The sequence below is a fragment of the Acipenser ruthenus genome, chromosome 2 (genome assembly GCF_902713425.1).
Source record: "Acipenser ruthenus chromosome 2, fAciRut3.2 maternal haplotype, whole genome shotgun sequence".
In the NCBI taxonomy this organism is placed as follows: domain Eukaryota; kingdom Metazoa; phylum Chordata; class Actinopteri; order Acipenseriformes; family Acipenseridae; genus Acipenser; species Acipenser ruthenus.
In genome coordinates this window covers 16,521,276-16,549,141 of record NC_081190.1, presented here as the reverse complement: position 1 = coordinate 16,549,141, position 27,866 = coordinate 16,521,276, and the positions used below count along the sequence as shown (strand labels likewise).

General features: G+C 36.9%; 1 protein-coding gene across 1 annotated transcript in view; it reads left to right on the top strand.

Annotated features, from left to right (window-relative positions):
* Positions 1 to 27,866, top strand: part of LOC117400116 (importin-11) — a 180,769-nt gene that overhangs the window by 74,008 nt on the left and 78,895 nt on the right. Inside the window, exons 21-24 of the mRNA XM_058990140.1 lie at positions 61 to 176; positions 3,439 to 3,515; positions 23,836 to 23,915; positions 25,843 to 25,923. Coding sequence (XP_058846123.1) covers positions 61 to 176; positions 3,439 to 3,515; positions 23,836 to 23,915; positions 25,843 to 25,923 — 354 coding nt within the window. The remainder of the gene's footprint in view (positions 1 to 60; positions 177 to 3,438; positions 3,516 to 23,835; positions 23,916 to 25,842; positions 25,924 to 27,866) is intronic.

The window sequence follows — 27,866 nt, the reverse complement described above, 5'->3', positions numbered from 1 at the left end:
TGATTGTTTTCTGATTTGTAACTATTGTGATGTTTTTACCCCTTGCATTGTATTTCATAGGGTTTAGGAGCAGAAAGCAAGAACCTTTATCCATTCCTCTTACCAGTTATTCAGCTGAGCACAGATGTCACCCAGCCTCCACATGTCTATCTGCTAGAGGATGGTTTAGAATTATGGTAAGTCAGCTGCATATAGTATGCATCGCTTTTTATAAGCTTCAGTTGTTTGTGTTCATTGTTAGCCAGCATTAAACAAGCTCCCTGTAAACCACAATGGGCTGAAATGGATAATCCTACATTATTTATTGACTGACTATACTGCAAAAATACAACACTCTACAGTTTGTATACAAATGTCACAAAGGACTCACTGACAGCATAGCATAAGCAGCTTGTCATCAAGCCAAATTTAATGATTTGGTTGAAATCTAAGTGCAAGCAACACTTTATTAACTTTTTAAAATGTGAAATCCAGGACCTTAAAAAAGAATTATAGAGTATTATCAATTCATCAAATAGGTTAAACCTGAAAACAAGGTGGCTGATGGCTTAACAAATAGAACACTGACATCTGGTCTAGTAGGTAAGAGCTTCAGGGCTCTCCTGTTGACATCCACATTATACATACAAAAAAAGTCTGCTGCCATCATACTCCTGCAGTGTGTTGTGCTAGAACTGTGTCGGCGTTCTACGGAATGTCAGTGCTACTTCAGTGTGTTGCATCATTTTGTTGTAGACTTAAATGGACATTTAAACTTTGTTCTATCCAGTTTGATTAGTATAACATTTTCATGTCTGTAGATGCAATGAAATTGTAATCTTTTGAAAAATAACAGCTGTTGATTGCAAAATGACACATAGCCAAGAGAAACCATCTGCATACTGGTTTCTGTTTGAATATTGATTGCAGGTTGATGTGATGGTTGCTTTATAGCTGGCAAGTTGATTTGCTACTTGGTGAGGACAAACCTTGAGGGTGAAAGCTGTTTTTTTTAGTGTCTTCAAAAAGTTGTTGGATGTTCAAAATGATAAAAGTACCCTCACAGAGGTACTGTATGTGATGCACCTGCACTGTTTCTGCGCCTTGTTGTTTCTTTCAGGCTAAATTGTCTCAAGTTCTGTGATGAAAGTCACTGGCTTGTTTAAGTAAGTTTCCATGGATACTAAAAGCATTTTTGTTCTTATAAAATAAATTGTACATTAAAGTAATTTTCAGATGCGTCTGTGTGCATTAAGGTCTTTGTTCTTTTTTGGCTTTGTACGTTAGGTCTAAACAAAATAAAATACATCAATTGATACTTGGGATTTATATGAGAATATTAAGTATTTTTAACATCAGTTTAACATCACAGTGACATATTAGAGGGATGGTTACTAAGGAAATCTATTGTTTTTGCAAACACAAGCCTTTTTATTTGGGGTGTTTTGTTAATATGGAATGCTTTCTGAATCGCAAAGCATTTTAAAGGAAAATGTGAAAACGTTTACTTATCAGCCTCATTGAAATTGCAAATAGTAAAAACATGCAGGCAGTAGAGTGGAGTTCCCTGGTTATGAAAGAGTTTGTTCTGAGGGTCTTGTATAAAAACCAAGGTTGTGAAAAAAACAGGTTAATAATTAGTGCAGGGATGAATATTCAAACAAAAATCACATGTTCGTATTTGCTAGAAATTACAAAAATTATTTACCGCCTCACCAGAAGTTGCGCGACAGTTTAAAAAAAAAAATAGCAAATGAAAAAGAGCTCCATGTGATATGAGATTTAATATATATATAAAAAAAAAAACACAGGATCAACACAGCAGCTCTTGAGCCTCTATTTAAAAGTTTTAGACACCAAAAAGTAAACAAACTAGATTATGCGCGCGCTCGCATAGTGATCTCTATGGAAAGTCATCTAGGTCAAAAATGTGTTTGGGCTCCCGAGGTGGCGCATCCGGTAAAGGCACTCCACGTGGAGTGCAGGATGCTCCTTATAGCCTGGAGGTTGCCGGTTCGAGTCCAGGCTATTCCACTGCCGACCGTGGACGGGAGTTCCCAGGGGGCAGCGCACAATTGGGAGAGTGCCGCCCGGGTGGAGAGGGTGTAGGTCGGCCAGGGTGTCCTCGACTCACCGCGCACCAGCAACCCCTGTAGACTGACCGGGCGCCTCCAGGCCTGCCTGTAAGTTGTCCAGAGTTGTGTGGTCCTCCTCCGCTGCAGCTCTGAGGTGGCTGCATGGCAGGCCTGCAGAGTGAAAAGAAGCGGATGGCTGATGGCACACGTTTCAGAGGGCGCGTGTGTCAATCTTCGTCTCTCTCCTGAGTCAGCACGGGGGTTGCAGCGGTAAGCCGGGTTGAAATAAAAAATAAATACATTTAAAAAATTGCCGATTTCTATATATATATATATATATATATATATATATATATATATATATATATATATATATATAATATAAAATTGCGTTGCTGCTTTAGAGAGAGCCAGAATCTCATGGGACAGAAAAAGGCAAGCATGTCATTCTGAAATGCCTCGCTTAAACAGTGCCCAACTTCCTGGAAATGTTGTGTAGTGATTTTTATATAGATTGTATATATTATATTTTTTGTTGCGACTTTCTGTTATGTAGAATGTAATAAACGAGAACCAAAACAGTGAGTTTTCCCCCCCTTCATTTTACAATGCCATTTCCACGTTTTATATTATTTGAAGTGTTTTAAAGTTAAATTTGTTTTCATTTGCTTGTTCGTCAACTCCAAAAGGCACAAGTAAACCTCATGTTATTACTTTATACCAACGTGTCTATGGCCACTGTTTACTATGAAGAAATGGCAATGGCAAGGAATGAACAAAAGAGAAATAAAATGCGGTGTCAACTTTTATGTACTATTTATTTCAGGAATAAACAAAACAATGTTTAACTTGAACTGTTATTTGACGCCCTTTTGTTTTGTAGTTAATTCGCTGGGGTAAAGCAAGTCCAACATAACTTACTCCTGGGATATTTTTCTATTTTAACGCATTACATATTGTAACATTTTGCTGTAAAATAAAGGCACACACACACACACACACACAGGGGCCACGCCCCCCTGCTCCTGCTACTATGCTGTCTCAGAGCAATATAATGGCTTTTATTACTTTTTAAATAATAAACAGATATTTAAATCATGAGCGAATATTCGAATATGAAAATCCTGTATTCGTCCCAGCACTATTAATAATATACTGTACTTTCACACCAGTTCATCTAAAAACTGTTCTACCAAAATGTGTTAAATGTTGAAATAACCTCCAAAGTTTTAATGACTCTGTGGGCCATCTGTCAGAGTTTCTTTAAACAAGCAACACATCTTCAGACATGGCTAATTACATGGAACAACTGGTACTGGCTTGTTTTCACAAACCTCTAGGGTCATTAGTTACCTCTGAGTCATGTGACTTATTTTTTTTCCAGGTTAGTGACACTGGAGAACAGCCCATCCATCACACCCGAGCTACTGAGAATCTTTCAGAACATGCCTGCCCTGCTAGGTAAGCACGCCCACATTTAGCTACAATTAAGTTTCTGCTTTAGAAATAATTCTGCTAAAGTTCCATTTTTATTGAGTATTATTTTTGTATCTCTGGTTAATAGCTCCCGTTTCTCCATATCCAAAAAACTTTGAATTCAAATCATTCTTATGGTCTATTGCACTCAATGGTTAATCAATAAAGGTTTTGCCTTGTGGTGTAAGCTGATATGTCACCATCCACTCTCTGACCTGAGTAGGAAATTAACTGTAAACAGCAGATGGATCTCAATAATGTCTAGTTTATGTCTGCATTGTAATTTCCCAAAGGCTTTCCAGTTCTGAACTTATAGCCTACCAGCTGATAAAGGATTGAAGTAATAATGTGAGAAGACCTGGAGGCATTTCAACAAGCACCGAAGAACCTGTAGGAGTTATTAAAATCAGATGGATAGATAGAGAGGTAGATACAATAGCTAGAGAGATAGATATGATGTTAGCTACTGGATAGAGAGATAGATAGGGTGGTAGGTACTGTAGATAGAGATAGATAGGGTGGTAGATACTGTAGATAGAGAGATAGGGTGGTAGATACTGTAGATAGAAAGATAGGGTGGTAGATACTGTAGATAGATAGAAAGATAGATAGGGTATTAGATACTGTAGATAGGGTGGATAGAATAGCTAGATATGATAGATCAATACATATATTAATGGTATATAGAATGCAGATATACTGTATCAACAAACATCTTTTTAAATACGCTTACATGAATTTCCTCAATTTTTTTTTTAACAGTAAGTGTACTACATCAGTTCTTGTGAGATTTGTGCTTTTATATTTATGCTCCTAATCTTTTGAAAGTTAGATTAGGTTACAGGTGATTTAAGAAGTTTTGCTGGTTAGACAAACTCAGTGTTGTGTATTTAAGCATAGTATCTGGTTGCATATTAAAATAATGGCTGCAAATTAATATGAACTTCAATGCATTACATTGTCGCCTCCTGTGGTGTTGCACTTGAATTCATTATGAAATGATGCACATTTTTTTACATTATCTTCAGCATTACAAAAAAAACAACTAAACAATTATTTAGATGTTATTCCTATGCAATTCTATAAAACTGTATTGCAATTCATAAGAATTTGCTACCATTAATTTAAGCCTTACCCAGTATCATAAACCAAGTATGGTGCTATGTGTTTGTACCAGCTTGGAGAAATAATGTAAATAATTAGACGTCTCTAATTAGCAGCACAAAAGCTGTAATTCTTTTAATTACTTTAAATAAGTATACAGGTTAATCCAATATGCAGTGCTATCATATTTTTTGTTGGATCTTAGTAATTAATAGATTTGCACTTTAAGTTGCAAATAGGGTGATACAAATACTGTAGATCAGACTATTTTTCCCTAATGTATCCATTTTAAATGAATCCTCAGGTTATTTCAGACTGTTGTAGAAATTATAGTATAAATCAACGTTGGTTGGACACGGTGTCGTCCCATTTCCGACCCGGTGCTCAAAGTCACCAAACCAGTACCGACCCGCTACCGACCAGTGCTTAGGTCCCGTTGCTGTCTCTAAACAGACTGAGGCAGCACTTGTACGTTGTTACCGTACACTGCATTGCTACTTGCATCATGCCTGTTGAGGACCAGCACGGCAGAAGCTCTTCCTGCCTGGTGCCATATCTCGCAAAGGAGGCACTGGTGAACTGCAGTTTCTGCAGGTTTTGTGCACATTTCTCCAAGCATACGTTCCAAGCATTTGCTGGACTCTGAGCAGATGGAGAAGCTCTGGGCAGCAGTTTCCCACCAAGGAACGGTGCTTGCAGAGTTACTGTGTGAACGCTCGGCACCGCCTGTCCCGTTGGGATCCCAGGGGGCTAAAAGCACAGATTGGCAGCAGGATGACATGCTCTCCCTTGCCACCTTTGAGGAGGTGGGCGAACAGGAGCTGCGGTTAAGCACTCCCTGTCGGCAGAGTTTCTACCGCTGATCAAGAGGGCCACTGCAGTCTTGCAAGTGCCTGGCCTACAGAAGGTGAGTCAAGGCCGTCTATCTTTGATGACAAGCCTACCAACTCTCCCGTGCCCCTCCCCCCCCCCCCCCCCCCCCATTGCACCTGGATTTTCGTCCTGGGGTGACCCGGCTACTGCTCCTGCTGTTTCCCGGTCTATGTACACCCTATATAGGGTGCACGATGCAGAGAAGCTGGGTCTGGCCAAATTTCCGCTGGTTTTACCACATTGATACAGGCGCCTAAATTAGCGCTCCTGTCCAAGGATGCTATCTGCCCCAACAAACAGTGGCGGGTCTCAAAGGTGATCCTTAAGCGTGCTTATTCAGCCAGTGCGTTCGCCGCACAGCTGGGCAACTTTTAATAGTATTCTGGTAGCCTACCAGTCCTATTCTCTGAGGTCCCTTACCAGGCCCTTACAGGCCCTTACCACCACGACCTGGATGAGCTGCCCCTGGTTAATAAGAACCTGCTCCGTCTGACGGGAACAAAGCACCACTGTTGGATGCCCCTGTACACCAGGGCATACCTTTGGGCCTGCGGTGAACGAGATGCTGCAGCGCTCTCACTGCACGCGGGAATCCACGAAGGAGTTGGTGCGCTTGATTCACAAGCGACCACCCCAGTACGCAAACCAGCGGCAAACTGGCGCCCTAGGACCCAGCAGCCTCAAAGACCGGCACAGCCACCTGCGCCTGCTGCCAGAGGTGGTGTTCAGAACTAGAGTGTTGAGTGTGTCTTCTCAGTCGACCCTCACAACACAGGCTTAGAGGTGAGTTTCTCCCTCAGTATTTTAGCCTTAGCTACTTGTTACTGGGTTTACGAATGGTAATGCACAAAGCAGCCTCGGACTAGCCTTGTAGCATTCCAGTCGTCCGGCAACCTTGACCTTGTGACGGCTTGGGTATACTGACCCATTCGGTAATGGTTACATTTCATACTTGAATGGGAACGTTAGGTTATTATCATAACCCTGGTTCCCTGAAATAGAAATTTAAGCATTAACCTTCATGGTCGCTGCGTCCATCATTGCAGCAGGCTTGAAGGAAAAATGATGCTGAGATCTGTGCCCGCAGTCCTTTATACCCTTGGGGGCTGACATGACTGCATCACAGGCTCGGCTGAGCAGCATGGTTATATCTTATTCAGGTTTAAGGTCTTTAGGAGGTAAATACCCATTCGGTAATGGTTACATTTCTATTTCGGGGAACTAGGCTTATGAATATGGTGAATTGTGAATATATACACTACACTTAAAAACAAATCAGTGCTATAATATACAAGTCATTAGAAATCGTTTGATGAACATTATGATTTATTGTAACTTTTTTAAAAACACAATGTAAAATCCTATGTAAGCTCTCCGTGATCAGGCTGTTAGTTTTCCCCAACTTAAACCATAGGCTTTGCTTTTACATTCCTTGTTTACATTGGATGATGGAAATGCCACATTAAATTTCATGAGTCAATTATACATCACTGTTGAACCAATATGCTTACATAAGTGTCCCTTAGCCATATGAAAGAAGGTGCAAGTAACATTCAATGAGAGCCTGATAGCACCTGCTGTCTTTTCAAGCAGGTCTCGAATTTATGAGCTTGCTACCTGTAGTTGATAGCCTATAATAAGGCAGATGATTCGTAACTCTGGGTATTGGTTCTGTAATAGCTAAAAGATTTATGAAGACATCTTCAGTTTAATTTTCAGTTGTTACTCTTGCTGTGTAGTAGCCTATGACCCTACTAGTGTTTATTATGCAATATATTATCTTTGATATGTGGCTTTTAAACTGTAGTCTTGCAGTTTGTGTGTGTGTGTGTGTGTGTGTGTGTGTGTGTGTGTGTGTGTGTGTGGTGTTTTTTTTTTTTTAATTTATTTAAACGCACAAAACAGGTCCAGAAATAAGGTTGTGATTTTGTGACAGGCTGCTTATTAAGTCGCAGACGTCAATTGTTGCGTGTCTTTTGAAATAAAATATATATATTTTTCACATTGTATATTATGCTCAATACAACCATAAGTACTGCAGAAATAATGCTCATTGAAAACATGCATCACCTTGCCAAAAACAAATCCAGCAACAGACGGGTATTGGAACAGGTGTGAAGTCACTGCTGCTGTGCTCTTCAAAGCCTTCTCTGACCACACATCACGGAGGAAGCTGGTCAACTCTAACTTGCATCACTGCATGTTCTGTTTTGAGGCTTGTACAGTATGTCTGGGAATAGTCTCTGATATCTTAGGTAGCCCTGATTTCATGTTCAATCATGTCCAATCTGTTGCAGCTGCAGGAGGCTGTAGCACTCAACTGAATATTTTGTATTGTGAATGAATTAGTCATGGTTAAAACGTGCAGCAGGCACAGTAACTGCTCTTTCACATTTTAAGAGAATGCTCCCACTGTAACACGGGGGTGACTGGAATTCCGATTTGGCATCTCACCATCTTTTAAAATGATGTTCCTGAATAAAATGTGTTCCAGGAACAACATGGTGTTACCTTTTTGAATGATCTAGAGTACATTGCTTGTGCTGCTGTACCGCCCAGTTATTATCATTTGTTTTTAAAAGCCCAACCGCTTTGCTTTCTAATGCTGCTCATTTTATTTTTATTTAGGCTATACAAGTTAGGCATGAAGCCGGTTACGCACAACTGTATTTTTTTCGTCATCATTATTATTTGTTTATGAGACGTTTTTGGTGTGTGGTGCAAAAGATTATTGTCAATTGTATTTTTGCAGTTTAAATTCTATTGCAGTTTGATATTTAATGTATTTATTTTATTTCTTCCTATGGGACCATCTTACTGTGGACTGATTTATTTAAACATTAATCAGCAATTATGTGGAGGATGGTTTTGTAAATATAAGTGGAATAAAAACACACGACAGTAAGTGCCTCCTTCATGACTTTCAGTAGTTGTGAAAGCAAGCATGAATTGAAAACTGTCTCACATGCTGCTCTGAATGTACACTTAGAGAGTTCCATGCTAATTTGTGTGAAATGTTATTCCTAACCCTGGCTCACGTGAAGAGGCACTTGTTGTGAGGGGTCATTGTAATGAGAACAGTGCAGCAAACCCAAAGATGAAGTTTGTAGTCTTCAAAAAAGCAGTGGGCAGCAGAGTGGAGTAGTGGTTAGGGCTTTGGACTCTTGACCGGAGGGTCATGGGTTCAATCCTAGGTGGGGACACTGCTGCTGTACCCTTGAGCAAGGTACTTTACCTAGATTGCTCCGGTAAAAACCTAACTGTATAAATGGTTAATTGTATGTAAAAATAATGTGATATCTTGTAACAATTGTAAGTCGCCCTGGATAAGGGCGTCTGATAAGAAAATAATAATAATAATAATAATAATAATAATAATAATAATAAAGGAGAAACTGCAAAGAAAGACACATTCATTAAAATGAGCAACAATGAAAAATGAAATGTCTTGCATAAATGTTTATAACATGCGCAAATTCTTACTATCAATTCCAGTCATTTAGATTGCCCTTTTTACCCTGTATGGAAATGCACGTTGTTTGCTGCACGGAAACTGGTATACAGTAAATACTAATGGTCCAGATTTTTTGTTTCAACCAGGATCAAAATATTTGTTTAAAGAAGCTACTGTGATTGCTCACATCTTCAGTTTATCATATAATATATAGTTAGGGATACTTGCAGCCGGGGTTGAAGACCACCAGCACAATCATTATCAGAAGGTACAGAAATAGAACATCCCTGCATACACCATATGATGTTTCCACCACTGAAGAGTGAAGACAGCAACTCTCGCTTAATGAAAAACTTATATCCCAAAGTGTCTCTCAATTATTCATATTTTATTAAGAACAAGGTAAAAATAAAAACTAAATAAAGCTTACGCGTTTCACACAACTAAATCCTTCTGGTCAAGGGCATATTCTTCTGGGGTTTTTGTGTGTTTAGGCATTTTTTTACATTTCGCCCCAATTTGCAATTCTGTTTTAAATTCCACGAGCTTGTAAATGCTCCCTATCGTACTGTAATATAGCTTTAAATCTCGCGAGCAAGAATATCTCGTTTTAAATCTCGCAAGCATGTTACAATCCTATCCAATAAATGTAGGAATTTGCTGCCACTCAGTAGTTGAGGTGGGTTTAAAATATTCAGAACGAATCAATGCAAGATACAAGTCAGGAAGGAGGGACATTGCCCAATAGCACTTGGAATTATTATTATTAATTTTTTCTGTATGTATTTTATTTTTTTTTCACAGAGAAAGGGGTCAAGTCAACAAGAATGGAGTAACCATCTCCAGTGTTTTTCCGGTGTTTATTGACTGTACACAGATTTCATTTTTATTTTATTTATTTTTTTGTATCTGGGCTGTTTTATCGTTTATCGGTTTAAACCGAAAATCAGAGGCGCAAAATATACAGTACAATGCATGAGCTGTGATGACAATTATGATTGTAAAGAGACCCTTAACTGATTTGAATGATTTTGATTGTGGATCTTTTTTCCATGTGTAGCTGGAGAGGAGAAATTCAAGCCTTTTAGCAAACAGGTGCTATGTTCCTTGCAGCTTTAATGGCACACTCGCCTAGCGTCATAGAAAAATGCTTGAGAAACCCACTTCTGTTTGGAAATTTCTAAGTAACAGGGCTTTCATCAAAGACTGGCATCAGAGCTTGACTTGTGGTGGTTGTTGTTGTTGTTTTTTTCTTCTTAAAGGAAAAATATATTGATTTGTAGTTCCTCTGGAAACCACCTAAAGCATGCAGTACGTGGAGGCATGTTCGTATTAAGTACTTACATTTTTGGACCACTCATCCAAGTGTGATGGAACTTGGAGCCAGTGCTTGGTGAGCTTTAAAAGGCTTCATATTGGGGACTACTTGGCTTTTAATTTTATTGATCTGCGCATGGATGTTTGTCACAAGAGCTGGATTCACGTTTGAGAAAAGCACTCGTAGCAAACTACAACAAAGGAAATGGCTACAGAACTAAATCAGAGAAATATGGAATACCTAAATACACAATCAGAACAATAATCAAGAAGTGCCACAGAACAAATTCAACTGATACGCTTGAAGTGAATAGCCAAAGAAAATTACGGGTACAGCAGGTAGAATTGTCAGAGCAGCTTAAAAAAAAAAATCCAAGATTAACAGCCAAAGACTTAAATAAAGATTTTGAAGAACTGTATAAAGGCACCTGAACTCAGAACACTTACAAGCACATAGACCTTGCTGCAAACCACTTTTAAAGAACATTCATAAAACAAATATGCCAAGAAATATGAACAGAAATCTGAAGCATTCTTCAACAACACTCTGTTCCGATGAGACTAAAATATAACTTTCCCCCAAAAATAGACCACAGCGTGTTTGGGGGATAAAAAAGGTAAAAACCTTCTACCTACAGTTAAACATGGAGGTGGTTCGATCACGATATGGGGGTGTTTTAGCAGTTCAGGGACTAGAGACAGTCATGTGATTTGAAGATTGAAAAAATGCAGCCATGTATCAAAACTAAGGCTGTCACTCAATTTAAAATTTTGATCGGTTAATTTTTGGGCATTAGTTGATTAATCGGTAAATTCATCCCTGCACATTTTTAATAAAGGTAACGATCTTATAGTGGCTGTCCTGCATAGTAATGCTAAAAAAATCAATAGAATCTAAAATAACATAAGCCCAATGGGAATTTGGTCATTTTAAAAGCGTTTTTATTTCAGTAAATGTAACACATTTTCACAGAACGTCAATCCATGAAAGAGTTGAATAACAAAATATAATGCACAAGAACTGAGAATGGATTTTTTTTTTTTTGGTCTTTGATGCAAACGTACCATATATAACATGGCTCCTTATGAGCAACCTTTATTTTATTAATTTTTTACATTATATTTAGGGCTTCCGGGTTTTCAACGTAATATATATATATATATATATAATATATATATATATAATATTAATTAATATTTAAAAAATGTAATATTAACAATACTAACATCAGTAAAACAAAATGTTATAGTCGCAGCTTGTGACACTAGTAATACGAACTGACAAGCCTTCTCGCGCGCATTTTTTCTCAGCGGGGGATGTTGGGAAATGGAGTTCAAATCCCCCCCCCCCCCCCCCCCCCAAAAAAAAAACTGCCTGATTAAATTGTAAAAGAAATGAATCTGCAGTCAATTATTTAGTTGATTAATCAGAGCGATTAATCTGTTAATTGGAGCAGCCCTAATCAAAACATTCCACAAAGTACAATAATACCATCTGCTCGTAGGCTGATTGCCAGACAGTTTATTTTCCAACACGAAAACGACCCAAAGCATATGGCTAAATCAACTCTGGAATTCTTGAAGAAAACGAAGATAAAAGTTCTGGAATGGCCTTTGCAATCACAAGATCTCAATCCAATAGAAATGCTTTGGACATCTGAAAAAAGCTGCAGCCAAGCATTGTGTATCCAATCTGTCTGAGCTGTAGGAAATATGCAAGACAGAATGGGCCCAGATTTCACCAACAAGATGCAACATGCTGGTTAAGAATTTGCATAAGCATTCAAAAGCCATAATAAAAGCAAAAGTAGGACGCATGAAATACTAAAGCGTGAATGCCAATACTTTCGTCATGAACCAATACTTTTAAATGAAATAAGTTTATTTGTTTTTTGATAGATTACACTATGTAACACAATTTTTGTTCCTGGGTAGTAAGTGTTATTTCCTAATTGCTTATGCCTCAAAAGTATAGAAAATGGCTATTATTCCCCACAAACTTTGCTTTTGTGACCAGGAGTGATATTTTGAAATTTACCTATTTCCAATGAGAAAACAGGCGAATTTGTGTCTTTTCGTTCACATAAAGTCAGAAAAAAACAACATATGCATCCAAATTAACATGTATTTATACTAAAGTAATACAAAAATGACTACAAAAGATTTAGAAGTGAATGGAGTGAGTAGTTTTTCGAGATTTACGATTACACTGTAAATCACTTTCACGAATCAGCCCCCAAATGTAGTCTCCCATCATGTTCTCGTTATACTGTCCTTCATTGACCGCTCATCCAGGAGCCTCAAAGCTCTAGATAAGGAGTCGGCAGCCTTCAAGTACCTTCAAGACTTCTTCCCTAAGCTGTCTGAGGCAAAGGTCAAAGCCGGTGTCTTCGTCGGACCACAGATATAGAAGATCCTGGAGTGCAATGAATTCCCCAAGAAGCTCACTAGTAAGGAGAAAGCGGCTTGGAACAGCTTTGTCGCAATGGTTCGGGGCTTCCTGGGCAATCACAAGGCCGAAAACTATGTGGAGCTGGTTGAGACTCTGGTGAAGAACTACGGCACAATGGGCTGTAGGATGTCCCTCAAAGTCCATATCCTTGATGCTCATCTTGATAAATTCAAGGAGAACATGGGAGCGTACTCGGAGGAGCAAGGCGAGCGCTTCCACCAGGATATACTGGACTTTGAACGCCGCTACCAAGGACAGTATAACGAGAACATGATGGGAGACTACATTTGGGGGCTGATTTGTGAAAGTGATTTACAGTATAATCGTAAATCTCGAAAAACTACTCACTTCTAAATCTCTTGTAGTCATTTTTGTATTACTTTAGTATAAATACATGTTAATTTGGATGCATATGTTGTTTTTTTCTGACTTTATGTGAACGAAAAGACACATATTCGCCCGTTTTCTCATTGGAAATAGGTAAATTTCAAAATATCACTCCTGGTCACAAAAGCAAAGTTTGTGGGGAATAATAGCCATTTTCTATACTTTTGAGGCATAAGCAATTAGGAAATAACACTTACTACCCAGGAACCAAAAAAAAAAAAAATATTTGTTACACGGTGTTATTTGTTACATTACTAGAATTTGTCTATTTTGCTTTTTGTTTTATTAAAAAGTGGTTAAAGTTTTCTAAATGCTTGTCCTTTAATCTGTTTCCTTGAATTATAATTATAATTAATTATAATTATGGTATAAGCGTAGGGTCCCAATACTATGTCTGCAACTGTAGAAGCCCAAAGTGATGATAAACTAAATATTTTTAAAACTTAAACCACCATAATTATGAGTCTGTAAAAAATACAATGCTCGCACACATTTTTCAATGTTAAAAGAGATTGTTAGGGTAGTGACAACTGTTCTATCACTTATATTTTAGTCCTGCCAGGAAGGTGAAGTCGGTTCTGTCTTTATACCTCTCACTAAAACTTTTGTTCAATAAGTAAGTAGTAAGTGGTGATAACCTGTATCTCAAGGAACAAGTCTGGCAGTCAGTCCACAAAGGCTATAAGTAACCACTTTTTTTCACGCTATTGGTTCTTGTTGATAACAAGTAACCCTGAAATCCAGAACAACCATTGCCAAGCATTTGCTGCGCTTTAAATATTTATAATATTCTGTACTCCCATAGCTCTTTAGAATAACCTAAAGATTTTTCTGAACATAGGCATCTGTGAAAGTATCGACATTGTTAGTCTTCTTTTGAATTGGATCATCTAGGGAATTCATCACTCTCATTAACTGGCCCCACCAAGGCAAGTAATATCAATGACACTTTATACAAAGAGCATATTTCTATAATGCTTGAATAGTTAGTGATTCATAATGTGCACATTAACTTATTAAGTTGAACTGTCTTATACATGACTTGCTTTAAAGTTGAACTCTCTTATAAATGACTTGCTTGTAATTTTCTAACTTTGTTTGGTTAGTTGATCACAATCCTTTACATGCTTGAGTATTTAATAAGGAAAAAGAAAATGCATTGTTTACCTATTCAGGGGAGATAAAATTCCCTACTCTTACTTTACTTCCTAAAGACCCAAAACCTGAATAAGATATAACAAAGCTGCTCAGCCTAGACTGTGATGCAGTCATGCCTGTCCCCGAGGGTATAAAGGACTGTGCACACATTTCTCCATTCAAGAACTGACTTGACAGGAGAGCCTATTCAGATAAGTATGTGTTACTTTTGCTGCTATAGATTTGCACATTTATTGTGTTTTTACACAAATTATATTTTATATTAAAAATAACTACGAACCAGTGGAGCAGTACCGAAGTCACTGACCTGCTCCGTTCTGACCCAGCACACTACTGTAAATGAACCGCGACCCCACCGGTACCATACCGACTCAGTGCTACAGTCACCAAACAGGTACCAAACCGACCCGGTACTGTCCCTGTTCCTAGCGGTACCATACTTCCCCGGTGTTAGTCACTGGCCCAGTACCATCCCTGTTCCGAGCGGTACCGTACTGACCCGGTGCTAAAGTCACCGACCCGGTACCATCCCTGGTTTCCTGAAATAGAAATGTAACCATTAACCTTTGAGGGAGCTGCGTCCATGTTTGCAGCAGGCTTGAAGGAAAAATGACGGTGAGATCTGTGCGCACAGTCCTTTTTACCTTTGAGGGCGGGCATGACTGCATCACAGGCTCGGCTGAGCAGTTTTGTTATATCTTTCTATTTCAGGAAACCAGGGTTATGAAAATAACCCCAACAAACATTATTCATAGTACAGTAGTCTCCGGCTAAGACAAATTAAGTGTTTCGGGAAGCAAATTATATGTTTCTTAGCTGAAGAGTTCTTTTAAGACAGAGTTGACCACCAGACACAATATGAATCAATCAGTCAATCAATAAATAAATAAATACATATTTATTACTTGTCATGATTCAAGTGCATCAACATATGAAATTAACAGAATAAGTAAGAGAAAAAAAATAGGCAAGTGTATGTTAATAAACTATAATAATAAAGTAACATCATGTTAATAAACTTACTGTCAAACTAAATTAGCACAGCACCCCTACACACATTAAAAAATGCAGCAGCAGCTCTAGATTATTATGAATACCTGTACAGGAGCACAACATTATTTAACAGAATGGTGAAGCAACTTGCCAAAATGGAAAACACCAAATTGCTTGGCGACTTGTGTCTGATTTCAGTTTTTTTTTTCAGGAGCTCAAACAATTTCCAACTGTTTGTAGCAAGAGAAACAGTGGTGCGTTTTGCCGTTTCTTTACATGCCATTTTGTAGCAATGAGGTGCACTCGTGGAAATCAGAATACAAACTGAGGCAATGATATGATGGTGGTTCTGGAAAGATTGAATTAACCAATCGGTGTGCCTCAAGGCACTCTTGCGATAAGTCACATTTGAAACGACTGATTACCGGTAAACCATTTGAATTCAAGTTTGATGAGTTATCAAGCTACAAAACAGTACTGTATCAGTTGTGAACTAATCACTAGTGGTGCCAAAAAGGTGTTATTTTAAGCAAAGTTCCTGTTCCTTTAGGAGGAGCACTTACAATGGGGGAAAAATCACAAGGGTGTTCTCTTAGGAGGTGTTCCTATACGCTGAGACTACTGTATAATGTTACAAACGAGCAGTAAAAAGGTTAAACATAAGGTATCCCCCGCCATATTCTTCACATAGAAAAAAAACATTTAGAATACAAAGATAAAAGCAATTTTATTTAAAAATAGATAATATATTAATCTTTTAAAATGTGTACCATTTTATAGTTAATATTACTTGGTTTCATTAGTTAGAAAAGAGCCATTGTCTGTACTTCCTGTAATTTTGTATCATTCATTTAATGCTGCATAGTGCTTCAGAACGTTCTTCAGAACTACTTATGATTCAGTGCTAGTTATATATTCTACTGGTCTCGATATCCGTTGGTGTTTGAAGAATGGGGACTTAAGCCACTGATGGAAATAAATCCGGTCATTATTTTGTTGATATGCAAATTGTGCTTATAATCTAGTTCAGATATTCTTTTATTCCTCATTACCAAGGTTATTTGTGGTCTTTTTCTCCCTGCTTAGGTTTTATAAAAGCTTCTGCTTTTTAAATGTGTAGTAAAACACATGTAATAAAATATATCCTTGTTTGTTTAATAATCAGAATGATAATTAAGACCACTCATTTATTTTTATTTTTTAATTTAATTAATTTATTTATTTTTAACGAGAGGAGGCCATTTGGCCCATCTTGCTCGTTTGGTTGTTAGTAGCTTATTGATCCCAGGATCTCATCAAGCAGCTTCTTGAAGGATCCCAGGGTGTCAGCCTCAACAACATTACTGGGGAGTTGGTTCCAGACCCTCACAATTCTCTGTGTAAAAAAGTGCCTCCTATGTTCTGTTCTGAATGTCCCTTTATGTAATCTCCATTTGTGACCCCTGGTCCTTGTTTCTTTTTTCAGGTTGAAAAAGTCCCTTGGGTTGACATTGTCAATACCTTTTAGAATTTTGAATGCTTGAATCAGATCGCCACGTAGTCTTCTTTGTTCAAGACTGAATAGATTCAATTCTTTAAGCCTGTCTGCATATGACATGCCTTTTAAACCCGGAATAATTCTGGTCGCTCTTCTTTGCACTCTTTCTAGAGCAGCAATATCCTTTTTGTAACAAGGTGACCAGAACTGAACACAATATTCTAGATGAGGTCTTACTAATGCATTGTTTTAACATTACTTCCCTTGATTTAAATTCAACACTTTTAACCATATATCCGAGCATCTTGTTGGCCTTTTTTATAGCTTCCCCAAATTGTCTAGATCATAAACTCCTAGAACTTTTTTCATAGATTTCATCTTCAATTTCAGTATCTCCCATATGATATTTATAATCCACATTTGTATTGCCTGCGTGCAGTACCTTTCACTTTTCTCTATTAAATGTCAGTTGCCATGTGTCTGCCCAGTTCTGAATGCTGTCTAAATCATTTTGAATGACCTTTGCTGCTGCAACAGTGTTTGCCACTCCTCCTATTTTTGTGTCGTCTGCGAGTTTAGAAAGTTTGCTTACTATACCAGAGTCAAAATGTAGATTAGGAAGAGCATTGGACCTAATATTGATCCCTGTGGTACTCCACTGGTTACCTCGTTCCATTTCGAGGTTTCTCCTCTAATCAGTACTTTCTGTTTTCTACATGTTAACCACTCCCTAATCCATGTGCATGCATTTCCTTGAATCCCTCGTGCGTTCAGTTTGAGAATTAATCCTTTATGCGGGACTTTGTCAAACGCTTTCTGGAAATCTAAATGAACCATGTCATATGCTTTGCAGTTATCCATTGTCGATGTTGCATCCTGAAAAAAATCAAGCAGGTTAGTTAGACACAATCTCCCTTTCCTAAAACCATGCTGACTATCTCCCAGGATACTGTTACCATATAGGTAATTTTCCATTTTGGATTTTATTATAGTTTCCATAAGTTTACATATAATAGAAGTCAGGCTTATTGGTCTGTAGTTACCTGGTTCGGTTTTGTCTCCCTTTTTGTGGATCGATATTATGTTTGCAGTTCTCCAGTTGTCGGTACAACCCCTGTGTCAAGAGATTGTTGCATGATCTTGGCGGTTTGTAAATAACTACTTTCATTTCTTTGAGTACTATTGGGAGGACTTCATCCAGCCCAGGGTATTTGTTTATTTTTAGAGCTCGTAGTCCCTTTAACACTTCTGCCCCTGTTATGCTAAAGTTACTTAAAACTGGATAGGAACAGGTCGACATGTCACCATTATGATTCTCTTTCAGTTCTATCAGTATACCAATAAGACAGGTTTGGGAAATGGGTTGGGAAGTATAACTAATGTTTTTTTTTTTTGCTTCCTTTTGCTTAAGGGGAGTGTATAGATGGCATTAATAACCTCAAGTCTGTATAGATTACGAGATGGCTCCAAAGATGTTCGAGACTTGTGTGCCAGTTGCCGAAACTACCTTTACTTAAACCAGAGAACAAACTTCAGATTTCTTTTTTTAAGTGCAGTGGATAAACTGGCAGACAAGGATATGTATCATTTAAAATCACTTCTGCAGCCATTGGCTTCCACCTGCTGGTTTAGTGTTTAGTTGAGTATCACGGCATTATAGTAGCTTTGTGTGTAATAAAGACAGATGGCAAATAAGATGTGCAATCTGTTTCTTAAGTGACAAGTTATTGGTGAGTTTTAAATCTAACAGATGACATGCATTAGTTAATGCTCATTGCAAGATGTTGTGCCATTACTTTTAGAGGTTTGTGTGTGTTCCCAGTAGCTAAATTCAATATAAATATATTAAAGTGATTATTGATATGTCTGAAAGTTGTGTATGTTTTTCCCTTTCTCTGATGCATTGCTATCTTGAATTCAGTTTGAACATTAAAATAATATCTCATTCAAAATAAACAAATCTCCAGTTTATTGAAGGACAGTATCTGACTTTGGCTACATCAACTTACACCTTGTCAGATTTCAGACTTACTTCTTTTATTGCTCTGAGCTCACTCTTAAACTCAGGGGAGATGTTTAAGGAGGACTCCTGTAGTGGATTGTTCATGCACTGGGCTTGCAACATATCCAGATAACTTTTAATACTCAAGAAAATCACACAGACTCATTTAATTTGAAGTTAATGAATCAGAGCAGTAATAGTGCTCCCTCTGTTTATTAAATGCTTAAAAATGGATTGGGTGGTTGCAGACACAATAATACAGGTATGGTTATCACATACTCGGCCCTTAGGCTAGACATGCAAACCGCTAAAGCGCCCACCGCTAAATCCTAAAACATCCAATATATCACTCTCCAAAGCTAAAATGTAAATCCTATACCTTCTAGCAATGCATCAATATAAATTATATATAAATTCAAAATTGTTCTTACCTTCCACTATATGGAAGTGTAGTTGTAGAACACAACATAAAAACAAGAACTGTATTTAAAGGCAGACTTTTGAATACGAGCAAACAGCTTTTTCAGAGATCGTCAGAGCGTGGACCACGGAACTTGTAAGATCAAGTTGAGTGACACTTGACTGGCTTTTATAGAGTTTTTTCTCCATTTTATATGTCAGAAGACCCAATTAAATCTAATTATTTGCTCTGTTTTGACAGATCCTATCTTTGTGTGAGTAATATGTTTCAAAAATTACCGATGACCCTCTTTTCAAAATTAATTGAATGTGAGCTCATGGTTCACTATCTTCCACCCCTCCTTTCCCTAAAAATGAGGTGAACTGGAGTTCACAGGGTCCTTGCTACCAAATACAATACAGGTCTGTGTGTGTATTATGTATGTATGTATGTATGTATGTGTGTGTGTGTGTATGTATGTATGTGTATATATATATATATATATATATATATATATATATATATATATATATATATATATATATATATATATAATATATATATATATATATATAATATACACACATAGTGCCTATAAAAAGTCTACACCCCCTTTCAAAATGTTCACCTTTTGTTGCCTTATAGCCTGGAATTAAAATGCATTAAAATTATTTATTTTTTTTCATTTATCTACACATCGTACCCCACAACTTCCAAGTGAAAAAAATAATTCTAGAAAGTTGTAGAAAATTAATTACAAATAAAAACTGAAATAGCTTGGTTGGATAAGTGTCCACCCTCCCTGTAATAGCAATCCTAAATTAGCTCAGGTGTAACCAATCACCTTCAAAATCAAACACCAAGTTAAGTGGCCTCCACCTGTGTTAAATTGTAGTGATTCACATAAATTTCAGAATAAATTCAGCAGTTCCTGTAGGTAGTGCATTTCAAAGCAAAGACACAACCATGAGCACCAAGGTGCTTTCAAAAGAACTCCGGTACAAAGTTGTTGAAAGGCACAGGGGATAGGTATAAAAAAATATGAAAGGCCTTGAATATCCCCTGGAGCACGGTCAAGACGATTATTAAGAAGTGGAAGGTGTATGGCACCACCAAGACCCTGCCTAGATCAGGCCACCCCTCCAAACTGGATGACCGAGCAAGAAGGAGACTGATCAGAGAGGCTACCAAGAGGCACATGGCAACTTTGCAAGAGCTACAGGCTATTATGGCCAAGACTGGTCAAAGTGTGCATGTAACAACAATATCCCAAGCACTCCACAAATCTGGCCTTTATGGTAGGGTTGCAAGAAGGAAGCCATTGCTCAAGAAAGCGCACCTTGAATCCTGTTTTGAAGTATGCAAAAAAAGCACTCCAGAGATTCTGTAGCCATGTGGCAAAAAGTTTTGTGGTCTGACGAAACTAAAATGGAACTTTTTGGCCTAAATGCAAAGCGTTATGTTTGGCACAAACCCAACACAGCGCATCACCCAAAGAACACCATCCCTACTGTGAAGCATGGTGGTGGCAGCATCATGTCATGGGATGTTTCTCATCGGCAGGGGGGTTCAAGGGGGTGTAGACTTTCTATAGGCACTGTATGTGTGTGTTTATATATATATATATATATATATATATATATATATATATATATATATATATATATATATATATATATATATATATATATATATGTGTGTGTGTGTATATGTATATTTTTATTAGAGATGTTTTTAATATGTAACACCAGCTCTATTTGATTATATTAACCTGGGTCAAAAATGTATGTCCCCCCCCTACAGCATATCATGTTACCTTTTCAATGTGTTGTCAATGGGCCAGTTTAACTTCATAAACTTCATATACAAATGTGTGTTAACAAAGTATTGGACAAAGGCTGTAGGGGTTTATCATAGCCTTTGAATAAAACCACTAAGCATACAGTGGCCAATCCAATTATTTTCATTTAAATTCAGGCTATAATGAACATGTTCAATATAATAGTCTCATATTAACTGTACCATGCTTGGACTAAGCCTGACCTCTCTCTTTTTCTAAAAATCCCTTGCGCAAGCAGCTTTCAGACACCCTGCTCACCTGCAAGGATAGTTTTTTTTTTAATTAATATGAAACTCTACTGCAAGCACTTTTCCAAATTCACCACATTAAGTCATTTTTGGCTGGATTCAAGAGACTCTTCAGCTAATAAAAAAGCTTTACATCCTAATTTGTATAACTAAGCTCTCATTATTTTCTTAATATAATGAGGTATATACTCTTGTCTTTCTTAAATCACCTTCTGTTGGTTATCATTCAAGGTTGATACACAGCAAATACAAATCCTGCTTTGAGGTGCCAAAGACTAAGCCTTATTCTTTTTGAAGGTCTAATGCCCTTCCAGAATTCTCCAGTGTGTCTGAGACAAACTTTTAATGATTTCACGTTTAAACTGTAAATAAATACCTCTTTTTATTACTGCAGTAAAATTTAAATAAATGCAACACTGTGGCTTTTTCAGTTTTAAATGTAACTCTGTCCAAAAGTTGCTTTTTCTTTTGTAATACAAAAGCTTCTGTATTTTTGGCTCACAAACATCATCCCAATTAAAGTCGCTACCTTCCTGATAAGAGCTTATACTGTAGGCAACTCTTCTAATTTAAATGAAATATTCACTTCGGCTGCCACGTTTTTCATTAATTTCTATAATATAATGAAGAGAACGAACATTACACCATATACTCCCTTATTCTGTTACCAAAAGGTATTTCAGTAGTTTTTTTTTTTTTTAAAGATCGCTCATTATAGAAAGGCCTTGGATTCAAAACTGCTGATTACCAGCAAGTCTTGCTTCGCCTATCAAAAAGCACTTTCCATGCCCAGCACCGCTCTGTTACGAGCAGGTAAAGAAGAGGTCACAAAATTAGTTATTTTACTTCAGTAGGTCCACTGTGTACTAAAGTTATTAATTACAGTTTACACTTTGTCTTCTATTCAAACATAACACTTCCTCTGTTCTAATAATATATTTATACTTATATACGGTTTGAATTATTCTAGAATACCTGTGTTTAGCTTAAAGACTACTTTCAGATCAAGCTTACTTTTTTTCTAAATAAGAAACTGTGAATCCATTAAACTGTAGGCTTGTTAATATTGACAAATATCACCGCATTATTAAGACTTCTGTTATTACCATTGTTATTACACTAAAGCCCCAACCAGGCAAAAACACTTGTTAAAATGTGATGTTTCGATTTAATTCAAACATATTATTTCTCTTCAGAGAGTTTATTTCATTCTGTTCCTTATTAGATCACAATATTTTAAAACATCTGTGCTTAGTTGCAATAAAGTCAAATAGGTATAACATAGCTTTTTTTAGTTTTAAACACTTGATCTGTCTAGAAAGGGTTACTTTTTCTTTTTGTTAATTTGCAATACCTAGCCTAGTGTTTAGTTCCCCCAAATGCCTGCTTCTGCCAAGGTTACAGGCTTCCACACACGATTGTTTTATTAATTTAAAGATAGGGGAGGCCCTATTTTTGAGTCTGACCAGCTTCCAAGAGTTTGTACACTCTAATAACAAAGGAAAACAGACAAGCTTTTTTCTAACATTAACACTTGTTCAGTTTTCTTAGTTCAAATCCTTGTAACCTGTTCATAATGTGTTATATATTTCTGCTGACTTTATATTCTTTTTAAAATACATTACAGTCATTACAATATTTGTTGCAGTTTCACAAATGTTCAATATGTATCCCAAATATCAGCCTGCTTCTAGTAGCTGTGACAGTCTTAGGTCATTTTCTGCTCTCAGTGAGTCTATGTCAAAACCACCACAGGTGTGGGTGACAGTCTTTTAAAAGCCTGATACCTGCAAAAACTTAAATCTTGTTAGCTGGGCTCCCATCTCTACATTCTCATTCCCATCATTAGTGGGAAGACTTCAAATAAATGGAACTGTTTCTATCAAAGAGCCATCCATCTCTGCTGCATACACCTTTCACTCAAAAAAGGTGCTCGCACCTTGTACAAGGGAAGATGGGTTTTCATGCATACGTTTTCATGCTTTTTATGTAGTTTGTGAACTGATAGGAGGCTGTGTGCTCCAGTGGTTAAAGAAAAGGGCTGTAAACAGGAGGTCCCGTGTTCAAATCCCGGGTCAGCCACTGATTCACTGTGTGACCCTGAGCAAGTCATTTAACCTCCTTGTGCTCCATCTTTCGGGTGAGACGTTGTAAGTGACTCTGCAGCTGATATATAGTTCACACACACTATTCTCTGTAAGTCGCCTTGGATAAAGGCGTCTGCTAAATAAACAAATACTAATAATAATTTAAAAGGTTCAGGGAGATATCACTGATTTTTGTATCAAAATTATACCAACAGGATGTACTTGATATGAAAAATAATTTTATTCCTTCCCTGTGATCATGGCTTATGTTGTCAGCATTTCGTATAGTGATGAATGTCATACAGAAAAAAAGCATTAGTATGAGCATTAAGAAAATGTATTTCATTTAGTAAATAAAAAAGGAAAAAGTATAGAACCATTAAAATATTTAAGATGTACTATTGGCAGGAATTGAAGTGGTCTCTAACTGTCTTTCCTGTTACCTGTGTGGATAGTTCTGTGAAGTTCCTAACTTGCTTTAATTAACTGTGGTTGTGATTTATTCTTTTGCAGCAATGAGTTCGGAAAACCTTCGGACCTGCTTCCAAATTGTTAATGCTTATATCTTCTTGTCATCGTCTGAATTTTTACAGGTAATCTGCATTGTTTATGTATGTGCTCATTTAATGTTTGTTCTTGTGGGTGTAGTAAATCTCCTTACACATGGATATTGCCAACAAGCAATGATAATGAGTAGAGCCCTGTGAATTTCTTTTTTCATTTATTTTTTATAATTTTTCATTGCATTTGTCACAAATTTCATTTTATTTAGTTTTATTACTTATACACATTTAATAAAACAACTAAAATAGAGGTATATCAATAATAGTACAGTATACATCATGTTTTAACTACGTACATATTTTTGTATTAAATATTATCCTTTTTTTTTTTTTTTTTTACATTGACAAACTGAAAAATAATTTAGTTGCCATAATTTCTTATTGGCGGCAGTAACGGAAACTTACTGTCCCCCACTTTTTAATTAACTGCCTATATACAGTAAATACTGCCCATGCCCTCTATAAAAATGCAAAAATAAACAATATATATATTTACACTGCCCTACTATTGTGGGCTGTCATAATAATTGCACATACAGCAATCTACCCATTAAAAAAACGCCAGGAATTGTATTTTAATCCCATTACACTGAAGCAGGGCTCCAGTATACAAAACAAGCTTGGTGTTTCTCAGTATTTAAACACTAAGCAAGGCAGATCCATTCCTTCAAATTCATTAAAACCAAAACAGCAATTTCAAGAAAGGTTTTGAGAGGAGAGAGAGGTTTCCAGGGGAGCAGTCCAAAGAGCAGTAGGCTTGATGTATCGGGTGTTGCTGTATCACAGGGACAGTGTGTTGTATTGACTTTTGAAGGTATAACAGCCACCTATTGTGAATTTGTTGAACATCCTTGAATGCGCCTATTCAACGTGGATGCTTGGCTATTCCTTATGACTTCAAAACACTATCTTGTCTTCTTTCTTAAAGTTTTAACTAAAAATATTTTAATAATAATTGTATTTCTTACTTTTTAAAAGGGAAAGACTGGCATAGCAAAATAGAGAACAGCAAAACCACACACTATTAAATCTTATGTTTTTATTCTTCAAATGATCACTTTTTAGACTTGTTTGATACAGGTACATGATTTGGCTAGTTTCACAGACCCTGTTTCAGCACTAGTCTTCGACTACTTTATCCAAGTATTAGTGCTAATCTTCGTCTGCATATTTTTGTCTAGTCTTGCACATTTCTGTCAGTCTTATGCAGCTGAGATTTTTTGAAATTCTGAAAAAAGTACCTATGGTTTAAAAAGCTTGTGGGGGTTCTAGAAATAAATTAAATTCCCATCAGACTGAGTTCAGTGCTTTTCAATTGTCCAGTGTAATTTTTTGCAATGGCTTATGATAAACTGAATAAGCATGACCCATTTGGAGACAGTTACTGTGAGGGTATCCTCACAGAGCCACAGAGCCTTACTGGTCCCTTTTAAGCTCATGCAACTCCTTCCAACAATATTTAACATTTTTATTTATAAAGTGATACACTGTATAATTGCAATTTCATATAATATACATTGTGCCCTGTGCTAGTGCTTTACCTGGATCACATTATGGAATGTTTGACCTGTTGCATGTTGTTCTCTTTTATTACATTGAAACCAGGAGAGTGATCTGTCTTGCTGGTTGAGTCATTGCTTGGCAATCCTCAGTTTGTCATAAGATACGTATTTTCTCGGGGCACTGAGGGTTGTGACTTAACCTGCTTGTTTTTAAGAATTAAGTCAAGGGTTGTGTACAAGATAAACACTGGCCTATTACTTTCTCCCACCGTTTGATTTAGCTTATTTCCTCTAGGCCTGCTCAAAAATCACAGACTAGTCAACTGAAATCCTTATACTTTTACATTTGCCTCCAAGTCTCTGGAAGGGATACAAAAGTTCCAGTATTTGATTGTGACATTATTGTAATCTGAATGCAACTGATTCGAATGATTTCACTGTCTGTTTCATTTCAGAATTATGCTGCAGCCCTTTGCCAATCATTCTGTGAACTGTTGAAAGACATAACCACTGAAGGCCAAGTCCAAGTACTAAAGGTATTCACTTTATTTACAGTGTGCACAGATGTTGGCAGCACATTTCACATCTGTACTTTCTTTTTGTACTTATATTTTTTGTAGTTCATGTTATTTAAATATTGCTAAAATTCCTGCACACTCAATGATGTTGACACAAAACAACAGGATAATGCCCATTCACACTATGAAAAGCAAGATTTAAACAGGACGAGTTAAGAGTGTAGACATTAGCATTTTGCAGCTTTATTTTTATATAGTTTTCACCTGCAAATAAGTTTCCTAGCTTGAGGCTTTGTGTGAGTTTGTGTGTGTGCACACAAGGAAGACATTTTTGTCAGTAAGTTATGATTGCAGCTTGTACTTCAAAGAATAAAACTGTTAATCTTTAATCCATATGCATTAAGAACCACTGTTCATAATCATTGCATTTGCATTCTGTTCTGCAAATATCAAAATAGCACAAATAGCAGTGAGGACATACAAGGTGGTACATTGATCTTATGCATGTGTGGTTCAACTGTTATACTTATGGTTTTTTAGAAACTGTGAGATTGATCAATACATTAAACCCATGAAAGACCATCTGCAAAGTTCAGAAAAATAATTGCAGAATTACCATGTTTTTTTTGTGTTTTTCAACACCATGTTTGTCATCCTGGCATTTTCATAACTGGTATTAGTATTTCACACCAATTAATCAAGAGTTTCTAGTGATGTAAACCTAAAATAAAAATGTCCTGCAGTTTTTGTTTCAACCTGATGTGCTGGTATCTGATCTCTAGTGTGCTGCTCACACAGATGCCTATGGAGGAGTATTGATTTTAGTAGATTATTATCTTTGTCTTCAAAGAACTAGCCTTGGAGAAAGTGCTTTGAGAAAATGTTTCAAACAGCTATGACTGTGCTGGGCAGATTCAGGTTTTAATTACTTAAAACCAAATTCCCTCAGCCAAGACTCTGACTGTGCTTTTTATTAAATCCCTTTCCTAAGATAGCTGTAGTTGCAAAACAAAAGTTACACTGTGGTGGTTACATGTGCTGTCTGGTTTCAGAGCTGTGCTTTTTGCCGATGTACTGTTCATTGGTTTGGTTACTCCACTGTTCCGGTTGTTATGGTTTATATTTGAATTGTAAGGATCTTGATCAAGCTTAAATGCTTTAAGTGATATATTTACTTTTGAATATGTATCAAGTGGTGTTTAAGAAAAATAACTTCTACTTTTTTAACTACAATAAAGTCAAATAGATTCAGCTAAGCAGCAAACATACTTCTAAGATTACAAACAAACTCAACGACGAGTCCAGCCATGGTTTAACTATGAAAATGTATTCTTACTCACATTTTATGTACACATAGATAGAGAGATCTAGGAACTGCAGTTAAAGCACTTTGCTATTAACAGCTTAAACAGCTTTCACTTTGAAAATGCGGATCTCCTAATAAGTATGACATTTTCTGCACATGCTCTTTCCCTGGTGCACAGTTTAAAAAAAAAATCTGCAAACAAGCATGCTAATTTAGGCATAAACAATGCCCTGCAAACTTTAATTTTGTGTCAACTATTTTCAGACCATTTCCTCATCAATGCAGTTTTACTGATGAACTTGTCATGGACCTGCTGCCACTGAACTCACAACATTGGTACTTCATAACTCCACAGATGGAAGGATCCATTAGGTTTAATATTGCAGACAGCAGTGTTTTACAATCTGTCTTTGAATAGTTACTGGTAGAAGCTTCTTTAAGAAATGCAGATAACTGGGTGCATTAAGTCAGACAGACTGTGTTCAGAAATGGCTATTTTAGTATGTAGTTTGTAAAACAGAATTGGTCCCACTGAAACGTTTTTTCAATAGTATTAAGGTTATGCATTTTTCTTTTATAGTGAATATTAATTGGATATGCATCCTCCCAGGTTGTTCTAGGAATTATATGAAACCACATAATTGCAACATCACTT